This window comes from Manis javanica, chromosome 3 (assembly GCF_040802235.1).
Source record: "Manis javanica isolate MJ-LG chromosome 3, MJ_LKY, whole genome shotgun sequence".
In the NCBI taxonomy this organism is placed as follows: domain Eukaryota; kingdom Metazoa; phylum Chordata; class Mammalia; order Pholidota; family Manidae; genus Manis; species Manis javanica.
In genome coordinates, this window is record NC_133158.1 from 77,903,564 (window position 1) to 77,917,643 (window position 14,080).

Sequence of the window (14,080 nt, forward strand, 5' to 3'; positions counted from 1 at the left end):
AAGGACTTCTAACACAAGGCAGTTGAATCTATCAGATATTTGCTGATGGTATGAGGGTCATGGAAGAGGTTTTAAAAAGACCCTTTTTCCCTGAAGGTGATGGAATAGCCATTTAAGCACAGCAGACAGCTTAAAAATATTATTTTTGGGTATAAAAATCCTAAAATTCCTCAGCCACACTTTCAAAGGCATCTCTTATTGGCCAACTTTTTCTCCAGGACCCAGCCAGCTACCATGTTACTTTGGCTACTCTGGCTATCTTTCCAGATCCTCTTTACATTTACCCCACTCTCATTTTCCTGCACCCATCAATCCTTTTCTTAGCCTGCATTGGGAAGCCATAATGTAATCATTGTATGGTTTAGATCCCTGTCTCCTATTCAAGCTTAGCTCCAGGTCTACCTTTGCCTCCCCATGGTCACTAAGGTACCCTTCCAAACAGAAGGTCATCTATTCTGGGCATCCTCCACCTATAACCAGCACAAAGGACAAGAAAGACTTTTTTATTTACAGAATTAAAATACTAGTCTTGGTCTCCTCAGTCTGGAAGCAAAAGGGAGCAACACTTATCTTTGTCCTCTTATAGATTCTGTTTTCCTCCCCCCAGACATTTGACCTGTACTCAGAATGTTTTTTAAATAGAATTTTTCTGCTGTATGTATATTTTCAGTTAAAGGCCTTCAGATTAAAACATTATTTTATCTCGATGGTCCAGAGACAAGATTGACTTGTCTCTTGCCTAACTTGTTTTCACCTGCAGTGTTCAGAAACTCTTGCACTTTGATCAACAAAAGAAGCATGCACTACCATCCTTCTTATCACCTATGTACATCCCTGTCCCTCACTGCTAGACCAGGTAGATTCTTTTCTGATTACAAAGCCACAAAACAAAGCCTAGGAAAAGGATGTGAAGACTTAGGAAATACACAGTGGAATCCTACTGTGAGGTCCCCATGTAGAATCTGCTCATCTCTCAGCACAGTTATGTGCTCTCCTTGGTATATGAGCATCTTATCAGTGTTCCCCTGTATTAGTTTTCTAATTAAGGTTTCTGTAATTCAAAGTTTCCTAGTTAGCCTCCTAAAGAAAGGGTTGCTGTAACAAAGCACTATAAACTGGGTGGTTTGTAACAATAGACATTTGTTCTCTCATGGTTCTGGAGGCTAGAAATCCAAAATCAAGGTGTGGTAGGGCCATGAAAGCTCTAGGAAAGGATTCTGCCTTGCGTCTTCCTAGCTTTGGTGTTTGTCAGCCATCCTTGATATTTCTTGGCTTGTAGATTCATCACTACAATCTCTATCTCCATCTTTTTAGGGCATTCTTTCCTGTGTGCCTTATCTCTGTGTCCAAATTTTCCTCTTCCTCTAAGGACACCAGTTACGGATTAGGGCCTCCTACCCTAATCAAGTATGACTTCATATTAACTTGATCACATCTGCAAAGATCCTATTTCCAAATAAGGTCATATTCTGGGTTGACATGAATTTTGTGGGGACACTATTCAACCCAGTACATCGTCCTGTTCCTACATGGGGTAAGGAAGACCAGCTGCAGAGCTTCTCCAAGCTCCAGGGCCACAGATTTGTGCCAAGTGTCTTTAATCTCCAGAGCAGCAAGGAAATCATTAATTCTCAAACCCACATTAATTTCTTTGGAAACTGAGATTATGTTTTTTGTTTTCTAACTTCCTTTAGCCTTCTAGCTAAACTTTACTCTTTTTCACATAGGTAAGTCAATGGATGGTTTATGTCTGTTGCCTCTGTCTTTGGTATCTATGTCACCATTTGCTAATTTGCTGTTCACAGATTGCCATTCACCAATGAAAAACTTAGTGCAACCATGGTAGGATGGGAAACCCATCAGTCAATGTCTTATATCATTCTTGACCAGTTATTCCCTAATTATTTGTAATTGTCATTTTTTCTCATCTCATCAATGAAAAATGAAGTTACTGAAGCCTAAATATTGTTGGGAATAGCCTGAGGAGGTGCAGGGCTGATATATTTCTCTGACACTGGCTTCCACAAATCTCAAAAGGATTTAGCTGCCATATAGAGTTATACTAAATCCTAAGGCTCCTACCCTTCTTTGGGTTCTGTCTCTCCATCCCATGTTCTCTGTGTAGGATGGGGCATATAGCATTACGTGCAGAGAGGAGGTGAACTACAGCAGGATAGGGTTGGTGGAAATGAAAGGTACATGAAAACCATGTTTCATTTAGATCTACAATTATTTAACATGGATTTTAAAGCTCCTACATGCTTCCTTGGTAAAATATGTAGAAGCTTAACAAGTTCATTGGGTTTTTTGCTTTGGCTTTAGGTTTGAGAGAAATTTGACAAAAGCTCATCAACCAAAGATGAATCAGAACTTTGTGTGTGTATTGGTGGTGATGGTGTATTTTAATGGTTCAGAAAGGGAGTTTTCCCTTGGTATTTTGGAGAGGGGAGTCTTAGTGGACCCAATTCCTGTGTTTTGCCTTTCCTAGTGTGATTCTCTGGTTTGTTTCATGTTTCAGGTGATCAAGCCAACCCTTGCAAGTTCCAGGCATGCAGTGAATTTTCTGAGTGTTTGGTCAGCCCCTGGAGTGGAGAAGCAGAGTGCAGATGCTACCCTGGGTACCTGAGTGTGGATGAACTGCCCTGCCAGAGTCTCTGTGACTTACAACCTGACTTCTGCTTGAATGATGGAAAGTGTGACATTATGCCTGGACATGGGGCCATTTGTAGGTATGCTGTAGTTAGGACTTTTGGCTTTACAAGATATAAATACTTTCTCTGGGGTCTACACCTATGATTTTAGTATAATCACAACAATATTTATTATAGAACCTATATCTAGACAATAGATCAGTGCCGTCAGGTTCTCATGTGGAGAGCAGGTCAATTACTCAGTTCAATTGATTATTTTATTTTATACTTTTAGAGAACTGTAGGAAAAACATTATATTTGTTTGACTTTGAGTGCTTGAGTAGTTGGAGACCTTTGTGTTATGGTTCTTTGTGGTGATAATGAGGCAGTTGGTGCTCAAATTAGGTTTAGGCAGAAGATCAGTACTTTACGTTGTATTTGAAAGTGTGAAGTTTTATTGCTCTACTTGGATTATGTTCTTAATGGCTTTGGGCTGCTGTTGGTCCTGCTGAGTATTCAAAACTAAAGAAGAGCAAGTAGTTAAGTCTTTGAAGTTATAATAAATATTTTTTTTTTAAGTATCTGAGATCCATTTTTAGAACTGAAGAAAATGCAGCAGACAGATGAGCCGATTCAGGTCGTCTTTGCATGCTTCCCTGCTCACTCTCCGTATACAATGCAGAGCAAACCCACCTCCCAACCACATACAACCGAAGTCAAATTGGTATAAAAGGAGAGAATGCTGAGAATAAACAGGAGAAACATAAATAAGAGGACAGTTTGTGAATGTTAAAATGGGCAAATTTGACAAAGATGCCAAAAACAGGAAATAAATGGAAATGATCCAGACTCTTCTATGTATAAACGTATAAAGTTTAGCTAGAAAACTCAGGGGGAAAATAGTCTGTCAATTTCTAGAAAAATTAGTATTATTTTAAAAAGCAGTATTGCCCTTGCTACTCTTGTAATTGAAGGCATTTTTGTACAAGTCTGTGGCTTGACATGTGGATCTCTGCAGTGTGGAGAAAGGACATAAGCAGTCTGGTGACCTGGGCTGTAGACCCAGCTGTGTCACCGACTAATTATGTGATCTCCCACCACTGACTTTTCTCCTGGGCCTCTTTTTTGTTATCCGAAAATAAGAAAGTACTTTCCTAAGTCTATTCAACTTTTTATTAGTCATTTACAAACAGTCACAGAGGGCGTATGGGGTCTGTGCCGGGCATCAGGCCCAACCTTAAGGGGTATGATCACTTAACCCGTATATTCACTTCTTTCCTGAAGATTCATGTGGTCAGCATTTATTTCTCTACCTTTCTCCAGTTCCACTGAAGGTTTCACTATTCACTGTCACTTTCAACAAAGTGATTCCATTTTGGACTTGCTCCCTTCTCATTCCAGATGCCGGGTGGGTGAGAACTGGTGGTACCGGGGTGAGCACTGTGAGGAGTTTGTATCTGAGCCCTTCGTGGTGGGCATCACTGTCGCCTCCGTGGTCGGACTCGCTCTCATCTCTTCTGCCGTCATCTTCTTCCTGACCAGGACACTTCAAGCTCAGCATGTTGGGAGAGAAAGAAAGAGGTCCTCCAGGTACATAAAGACGACTGCTCTGTGATGGAATAAAATGTTCCTTTTATTCACTCATTTTGTACTTACCATGTGCCAAATATTGGACAAGGATCTGGGTAGAGAGGAGAGAGCTGTAATGCTGAATAAAAACACAATCCTGGTTCTCAAAAATGTCAAATTGGAAACAGAGGTAACTAGAGGTATGAATAAGATGCTGAAGGTCCTAAGTGAGGGATGAATCATTTTGCCTGGGAGAGAAAGTCTTAAGAAGTTGAAATGATGGTTAGGATATTTAGCTGGACAGAAGAGTAGATGTTTGCCATGGATGGGGTGTGACACTTTCTAGCTAATTGAATGAGCATGAAACAAAGTCAAGGAGTCATGCACAGATCTCAAGGGACACTGAAGGAATAGCATCATTAACTGTATGTGGCTAGAATGCCTTTTTCATGGGGGCAAGAGGTTGGAAGGGTGATGGTGATGAGTTGAGGCCCTTGTGTGAGGACCAGGTATGTTACTTTGTTCCCCTTTGGCTCATTCCAGAGCCAATTGGCCAGATTTTAAATCTGCATGAGAATGTGACAAGGAGTGAAGTCTGGTTCTTTCTTAAGTGTAGCTTCTTTAGTAAATAAAGCCTGTTCTATTTGCTAAACTAGGGATCTAGGTCCTTTGGGTTGTTCAATCCCTGGCTGTACTTTGCTCCTGTGCTTCTAGAATCTATAAGAGCTACTTCTGCCTCAGGTCTAGGTTATCTTTCCTCACCCTTTGACATGGCTAAGGAGGCACCTCTCCTAGGTTCCTAGAGCACCCAGGACATACTTCCATCATTGTTCTTACACTTTTTATGGAGTCTGACTTTGTAGTAGACTGTAATCTTATTCAGGACAGGGATTCCAAAAAACTGTGTCATCAGCATCTAGAATAGTTCCAGATACATAATCAATGCTCAGTAAATATTTGAAGACCTGAATTGAATTTAACTGAGGTCTTCCTATATTTATTTTTCTATCAAATTATCTGTGTAGTTTCACACTGATTTTGGTTTATATACTGTCGGAATGATGGAGCTGTACTGGCTGAAGGAAATACTGCATATTGGCAGAAGTATTTCCCCATCAACATCTTTCCCCATTTATTGAGTGCCAGGCATTATGAGGCACATAAAGGTAAATGAGACATGGAACAATAATTCCACAGGGTGCTTGCCATCTAGTTGAGGAGATAATAATAGTAACACCTGATCAGTAATTTTTGAGATTGCTCTGGATATTTTTCAGAGTCACCTCTGAAAAAAAAAACGGGGATATTTGTATCCAGTTCATTGCTTTCTCTTCCCCAACAGAAATCTTGCCCCAGGTACATAGTCTCCCAAGTAGTTGAACATCCAAAGAACCTGAACCAACCATATGTTTTTTTTTGTGACTTCAGCAGGCAGCCTGACAGCCTCGCAACCATTGAAAATGCGCTGAAGCACAACCCTGTGTATGAAAGACCCGGGGGTGGACGCAGGCATCCCGAGGGACCCTGTCCTCAGCCTCCCTTCTATAGCTGTGCAGGCGGGGAGGTGATTGGCAGTCTGAGCAGGGAAGAAATCAGGCAGATGTATGAGAATAGTGAGCTTTCCCAAGAGGTAAGGAACTTTGCTTTTGTGCTGCTGCTCTGCTGCTGTAGCTGGTGTGTGTGTGTGCGTGCGTGTGTTGCATGTGCACGCATGTACGTGCACATGTGAGTGCACGTGCACATATGTGTGCACGTGTGCATGTACGTGCCTGTGTTTGCGTGTGCATGTGTGTATATGCCCACACACATGCATGCATGTAACATAGGCTTCAAGAAAGGATGAAAAGTATTTCCTGGCTTGTTTTTTACCTCATGCTACCTCCTAGTCGATGTGGTATGCAGAGTATATAATTCTGGGCTGTACCTATTCCCTATGCAATCATTTCTTTTTCCATTATTAGCAAATGCTATCTCCCTCCTCCCTCCCTTACTTAGAAATGTAAATCTGAGTTTTTCAGAGCAGTTCATGTATCCAAACCTTCCATATCTCTCAAAAGGCCGTTCTTTCCTAGCTCTTCCCTGGATATCCCAGAAAGCTGTAATTCCTTATAAAACTTACAGCTGCTTTTAAAAGACTGTTGAGGTTTTTCTAATGCATTGTATGGGCTCTTTTTCTTCTTAAAAGGAAATTCAAGAACGAATGAGAGTTTTGGAGCTGTATGCCAGTGATCCTGAGTTTGCAGCTTTTGTGAGACAACATCAAATGTGAGCGTTTGGTACAGCCCCGGGTTCAGGGCCCTACCAATGTGCCTTAGAGCAGGGCCCCAGTGTGCGCACGTGCTTCCTGTCACATGATATGGCTTGTGGCGATAACCAGTTTGTCGAGTTCTTTACAGTTAATACACCTCCACACAGATTACCTCATTTATTCTTCATAATGACTTTATAAGTTGAATGCTTTTTGTCTAAGTTCCATAAATGGGGAAAGTAAGCCTCAGAGACAGGAAGGCACTTAGTCAAGATCACAAGGATAGCACATGGCTCAGAAGATTTAATCAAAACTAAGACATTATCTGTTTTGGCCTAGAGATTCCTGGATCATGTCATATTTTCTCTCTTGTTACCATAGAGATCATCTGTGATTTAATGCTATAAAATACTTTTCACAGACTTTGAATTACAGAAGTCTCATTAAAGTGTATCTCTTGCCCTTATCAGGTTCATCTTATATTTCATTCTATCTCTTTTCATTTGTTTTGCCCATATTGGGCAAGTGTTCTGTAATTTTTTTCATTTTTCCCCAGGATCCATAATCAGACTTACGTTACAAAAAAAACACTACCTTGTAGAGACCATATGGGCATTAACTGGGTTTAGTGGGTGGGATTATATAATTTGGCTTTGATATTTGGTCTTACTGCTGCCCTCACAAAGGTGCTTCCTCCTGGATGTGTTCCCTCAAGTCAGGTACTTTCACCTGGGTTTTAGAAGAAAAAAGTCCAGAGCAATTCATGCATGCTTGTAGAAGAAACTGGTGAAGGGTCAGAATAATACCCATGGCCCTGATTCCTCCAAATCCCTTTTTTTTCTGATAGGCAGCCCCTTGTTCATGGTTCCTCTCTGATAGAAAGGGGTAAATTGACATCTAAGGAAACCAAGGAAGATGCTGTCCCAATTCCATATGCGCAGTGGAGATTCCTTTAGAAATCTCTGAACATCAGACTTTGTCCTTGAGAGCTTGTTGAATGCTGAATGCTATCACAGCAGTATTACCAGGAGTCTGCCTTTTAAAGCAGGACACATTCTCATCCCTGCGTCTCCAGCGAGCAGATGGCCTGTGGCTCTGTTTCTTGGTATCCAGCAGAAAGAACAAGGCTGATTCCTTAAGGCCCATTATAGATTCCCCCAGACCCACATGCCTGAATGTGTTCCCTGAATTAAAAATACATCTCGTCTAGGCTAAGACAGTCAAAGAAAAAGGGTTCAGGAGAGCCAAATAAGGGACAGACAGATTGACTCTTTTAGTTTCTTCTGGCAAACTGTCTGGCATTAACATATACAAAGAAATACATATAATAAAGAAGTTTAAACAAGAAGATCCACTGAAACAAGAGAAAGTCCACACAGACACTGTAACATAAAAAGAGATGTTCACTGTGGGAAGATGGCATTTAAAATATGTTAGGCACATAAATCCCTACAATATATTCAGCTTCACTAACTCTTACCATTTTCATCTACTGGTAGCCCAATAAAAAGAAAATAGAAGTGTTGGTCATTTTAGAAACATAGCTTGGCAACATACTGCAACAAAAGTGCATTTCATTACATTTCACTTTTTCAGTTAATTGTTCTTTGTTTTTTTTCATGGCAGGGAAGAGCTTTAATCAAAACTTCTATTTTGAAACTGATGAGAAGCCTAGAGAAGATGGAGATCACGTGTTACCTATGTCATATAATTAACCTGGATTTTGAACTCTGTTGGAAGAATTTTCTATTAAAAGACATTAAATTTGTGGAACAAAACTTTTTTTCCAGCTTAAAATTTCAGAGCGTAATAGACTTCACAACTTTTATACCTACAAAGACCAAAAGCTATATTTAAAGAAATTCAAAACTATATGAGTTCTGGAAAGTATTCTACAAGAAAAAAGCTGGGCCTGAGAGTTGGGGCTGCATTTGCTATCTGCTTCTGAATGTCTGAGGGTCTCTTAAAAACTGTGCCTCGGGTTTCCCCCAGTGGGAAGATACAGTGAGACTGTTACAGGAAAAGGCAGGCATAATAGCTAAATATTTTGTAGCATGTTTGTTATTTTCAGGTGGAATGAGCAGCCTTTGAAGTAATTTTAGTATAGTTTCTAGTCAGACATTTACCTAAATAAAATATTAAGCTCTTTGGTAGTTAAATGACTAAAGAAAGAGCAACCTATTTGCTGCAGTATAGGGTTAGGCTAGTACTTTATCCTTCCACCAGAGTTTTGAATTTCCTGAGCATATTAATCAAGACCACATTATTGCTAAGTATATCCATATCCAATTTTTTTTTTTTAGCTGTCAAGAACAATACTATATATAAAGTTTAGCGGGTTCCTTTCAAACGGAAGATGAAGTTAATCATGTGGACAGGTAGGGAATGGGTGTTGGGTCCAGACCACAGCCCTGAGAATATATGTGCATGTTTGCGGGAAAAGCTAGCCAGAGCTAATGGGTCCTCTGACTCTGCTTCCGATATCTAAGGATGTTCTGGGTGATTCCAGATCTTCTCTAGTTCTTGGTATATTAATTTGGAAAACAGCTCTTCACTACCTCACATAGTGTAGGTTAGCCCATTCTCATTGCTTCTCCTTTGGGTAATAACTCTTGTCTAAATTAATTTCTGCTTATGTGAAATGTGACAGGATTTTTATTGCAATTAAAATATCTTTATAGGTAGGAAAAGTCCACATCTTATGTAAGTTTTAACTGAAAATGGAAGTTTTCCTCTTTCCTTTTAGTATGTTTTCGAACTGGTAGCTTTGGATAAGACAAGAGGGTCAAATAATCATCACTTTTAATATTAAATCATATGCAAATAGGGTAGTGTTGATACACGTATTTTATGTTAGCTGTCTTCATGTTTGTAAAAATAATCTTAAACATTTTGATCTCTTTCTGACCAGATATAACTAACCAGGGATAGATTGACCATAAGATAAAATACATGGTTCACTTTTTTTCCCCTTAACTTGATAACTGCCAATTCCACTCATTAGGATAACAGAAACTAAATCTCTGGGCTGAGTATATGCCACAGTAAATGTATTGAAGACCTTGAGGATATCCAGGTAATGTGCAACTTGTGCATAGGTAACAGTGTGTGTGTGAAGGCTGTTCCCTTATCTCAGTATTCCTTTTTATTCCATACTCCCATACTAAATGCTCTGTAAGTTCAGCAGTGGTACAAGCCACTACTGGGACATTTTCTACTGGGCACATTTGAAAGGTAATTGATAATTATCTTTAAAGCATTATAAATGTTAATGACATTTGTCACTAATAAATACTTAATTTTATTTATAAAACTTTCAAAGATTTCTTTTAAAGATTTGCAACATTTTTCCTTAACTTATTTGTATTAGTTGAACAAGAAAATTTGTTTTTACCACAAATTAACCCTAGAAGGAAACCTTTTGAATGTTTCCTTGGTGGCAGAATTCTAGGTGGACATAAAGGGAGACTAAAGCAGGTCACCACGTGGGACATTTAGGAGAAGCACAAACTGAGCTGAAGGAGGACTGTGACACATCTCTGTCTGTGATTTCCTTTTATGTGACCTTTTCATGCAAGAGCAAACCACTTAGCTGTACATGAATGTTTGCTCCACATCTATTAAATGGAAAAATAAAGAAACTCCTGCACTCTTCAGGGAGGCACCTGGAGACCTCAGTCCAGGAATAAGGACTTCTGCCCTACCTTTGCTGTAGCTGACCCACAGTGAGAAAATATGGAGAAGGCAGTTTCCATTGATGTTCAACTAAAGGGCTAGCAGAGCTAGTCTGACAGGACAGAGTACCTCAAAAAATCTTTTTAAAAGAGCTTTCCTTGCGGTAATTTAATGACACATACTCATTTAAAAGTATTAGGCTGACCTCTCCTTTAGTCTGTGTGATTGATAAATGATATGTTCTAATTAGTTTCAGTAACCTAGCCATGTCAATAAAACTATCCTATTTAAAAACAGAAGAATGCAGTTAGCACCAAAAATGCATGGTAAATAACTTTTTTGATTCATAAGATGCTTTGGAGTTTTGTAGATACACATACATGATTCTTATTTTTATGGGTTGTGGATAAAGGGGAATTTATTTGATAAACAAGACTCCATTTCTACCATGGCAGTGTTTTAAGGGTGTTTGTCCATATTTGTGTACCCTGAAGTCCAATTTACTTTGCATAATCAAGCAAGGGCAGGTTTTACTGGATTTTATTCCCATCTCTTTTTTTCTTCTATAGAACTAGTCACCATGAGTTGGCCACTCTCCTCTTTCCCCTTTTTTACCACACAGTGAGTTGTAATATAGCTGAACAATTCTGACTTAATATTACTTCTGACAAAAAGATGGAAACTGCACAGATATTCTTTGTAGGATCTAGAAAATATGTTCACTCGTACCTGATCTAGTTACTCATTTGCATGCTCATTCTATAAGTCTGCTTGCCTTCCATTTCATGATTTTTAGACAGCTGGTATCTTTGTGTCATTTCCATGTTTTTGATAATGGATATTTTGACACTGTTAACCTGTGAATAGAATTTTCATTTTGAAATGGAAGGAGAAGGCAATATACTTATTCCATAAGGAAACATCTGATTTAGGAGAATAATTTATCTTTATTAAATTGAGAGGTCTTAGCAAAAAAAAAAGGGAGGGGGTCTTTTTTTTGTGTTAAAGTGATGATTCTAACAATCCCCAGTAGGAATAGGTGGAGCCAGCCTTCCTCATTTACAGTCCAGCAGTGAGTTATGGATCTTGGTTCATTCTATTCCCAAGTGTGTAAGAAATGCAAAAAGCGGTATGAAAGTCGCAGCCCTCAAATCCATTGTGTTGTGTCCCACGAAAGATCCTGGCTGGAAGTGGCAAGATGTGAGGGTACCAGAAAGTAACTGATGATGTAAAGAATCTGCCTTTGACTCACATATTTTGTAAAACCTTATACTACTCCACTGAATAAGACACTGGTTAAAACACTCCCTCCCCTCAGGATTGTGAGACACAGGTTAAAGCGTTCCCCTCAGCCACACAATTTACAGCTACAGCCTAGATTAAATGATTCTTCATCCTGGCACTTTTTTCTCACTGACATTTAATTATTTCTTTAGAGATTAAGGGCATAAACAGGAAGAAAGTAACCATCACATCAGAGAATAAAGGTCTAATTATGTATCAGGACTGTTGATTCTGAAGCAGTTGTGTACATACCATAATATGTGTTCATTATGGAGTATGAATAACGAAAGATTTTTCCTTCTCATCTTGTTCATAATGACATTTACCTAATATATGTATGAGATAAATTCATGTTACCATGCTGTTTTCTTGAAATTCTCTAATCTTAATGATAGTTAGAAATAAAAGGTTAAAAGTCTTTATGATGGAAGAGGATCTTTCTTTTCTCGTGTATATAATTGTGCCACTTTCATTATTAATAAACTTCTCTCAAGAACTGCCCTACATTTTTTTGTTAACTACAAGAAAACATTGTAGATCATAGCAACAGTTATGTTGTAATTACCATTCAGATACACACAGTGCGAGCCCATGAAAATCATTCTTTGTTTAATCTTTGTGTGGTGAGGATGTAGGGGAACTGGAGACACACTAATGCCCAATTATTATCTTGAATTTGGTTGATAGTTAATGATGCTGAGTCATTATTTGGACTTTCTTGAACTTTACTCTTTTAAACTCTTAGAAACTTTCAGTTTTTCCTCATCTGCTTAAGGCAGGGATGGAAAGAAAACTGATGGAGTTGATTAAAGAAAGCCTAGAGGTGGTTAGCTAGCACCAGCTGTCCTGTGATGAGAAGGGGCCTTGGTGACCTTTCTAAAGAGAGCAGAGATGTACCAATACATCTAAAGCCATTGTGCAAGGGAAGGGCAGGATGGAAATCAGTTACCACTTACCTGAGCACCAGCATCAGAAACCTCACTTGTCAGTTTTTTTCCTTCCTACAACTGCATGATGTCTTGCTGGCAACTGGGCATGAGGAAATCGCAAATCAGTCTTAGAAAAGAGGAGGGTGGTCTTGATTTGACTCCAATGACCATATTATAAAAATACAAAGTGGGAGAAATGGGTTGAACAAATATCTGCTGATTGATTAATTAGTGACCTAGTTTTAGGACAAAGAGTAAAATAGGGACAAACCCTAGTCACTCAGAACAAGCCCTAGTGAGCTCAGACCCTCACAAACATGCTAGTCCACTGTCTGGGTCCTTCTGAATATTTGTGCCATCTGACCTAGTCCTTAATGGGGTGTGTTCCATAAACTAACCTTTAAATTACCTTCTCACCATAGGACACACATACCTTATGTCCCATTTAAAAAAAAAATTTTTTTTTCCAGTACAAACGAATCTGTGCTAATGATCCTGTTAGGGAATCATGCTTTTCTAAGAAACACCAACATGGTATGTGGGCTTTCTGGAAACAATTCATTTTTACAAATGAATAACTCTCCTTGTCAATATTATACACACCATGGCAGATTGGGGGAAGAATGTGCATATTTTTGGCAGGCAGGCCTTTGAAGGAGCTTTAGAAAACCCACAAAAGCTCCTTTTTTGGTGCCTTTTGGCATACTATGTGCATGCTTCCATTCTGTTACTCACCAAGCCTGTGTTTTAATTTTTTATTTATATCATTAACTTTGTACTAAAATGTGTTCTTCAGCCTTGGGGCTATGTCCTGCTCATTTGTTATTCCTGATAGTTAAGAGCACTGGGCAGAGTTTGTCTACAATAATCATGAATTCAGTTGACCTTATGTAGATATGTATTTTATGACTAACAAGCAAGTGATTTTTTTGTATCCTAAGAACAAATTCTGTGGACCTGTGAGTGGTTTGTAAACCCCTTTTTAAAGAAATGATTTGCAGTTTTAAAAATAACCATAAATGTTTCAAGAGGTCACATTCATACATTCACACCTATTTTATTCTCCCTGAGCAATTCACAGAACATAAAGTAGGACACATTTTTAAAAAACCTTTCAGAACATAAGGACTGCTGCATCCAAACATTATAACCTGAGTTTCTTAGCTGCAGACTCAAAGAGGAAAGCAGCACGAAGAGAAATAATGTTGGAAATGGTGTTAGGATGGCAAGAATGAGCTTCAGGTGCTATGTCTGAGAGAGGATTGAAGACTGGGGAGCTTGTGGAGACAGGTGAGTTTGCAGGAACAAAAGTTTGACTTTTTGTCAATAGAGCTGGGAGTATGAAGCACATAAAGGCATTGTTTAATCTACAAAACTTTAAAAATGATTTTGTGAGGGCAGAGCCAAGATGGCAGCGTGAGTAGAGCAGTGGAAATCTCTTCCCAAAACCATATATATTTTTGAAAATACAACAAATACAAAATACAACTATTCTTAAAAGAGAGAACAGAAGACACAGGACAACAGCCACACTACATCTACACGTGCGAGAACCCAGCTCCTCGTGAAGGGGGTAAGATACAAGTAGCGGCTCAGTGGGACCCGAATGCCCCTCACCCCAGCTCCTGGCTGGAGGAGAGGAGTTGGAGCGGGGAGGGAGAGAGAGCCCAGGACTGCTAAATAACCAGCCCCAGCCATCCACACCAGAGCACAGACACACAGTGCTTGGGGTGCTGGAAACCAG

At 39.3% G+C, this 14,080-nt stretch overlaps 1 protein-coding gene across 1 annotated transcript in view; it reads left to right on the top strand.

The window, feature by feature from the left end:
- The window catches only part of IMPG2 (interphotoreceptor matrix proteoglycan 2), a 100,118-nt gene extending 88,226 nt beyond the window's left edge, over nucleotides 1-11,892 (top strand). The window contains exons 15-19 of the mRNA XM_036998670.2: nucleotides 2,519-2,729; nucleotides 4,033-4,221; nucleotides 5,629-5,830; nucleotides 6,386-6,465; nucleotides 8,075-11,892. Coding sequence (XP_036854565.2) covers nucleotides 2,519-2,729; nucleotides 4,033-4,221; nucleotides 5,629-5,830; nucleotides 6,386-6,465; nucleotides 8,075-8,087 — 695 coding nt within the window. The 3' untranslated portion in view covers nucleotides 8,088-11,892. The remainder of the gene's footprint in view (nucleotides 1-2,518; nucleotides 2,730-4,032; nucleotides 4,222-5,628; nucleotides 5,831-6,385; nucleotides 6,466-8,074) is intronic.
- The last annotated feature ends 2,188 nt before the right edge of the window (nucleotides 11,893-14,080 follow it).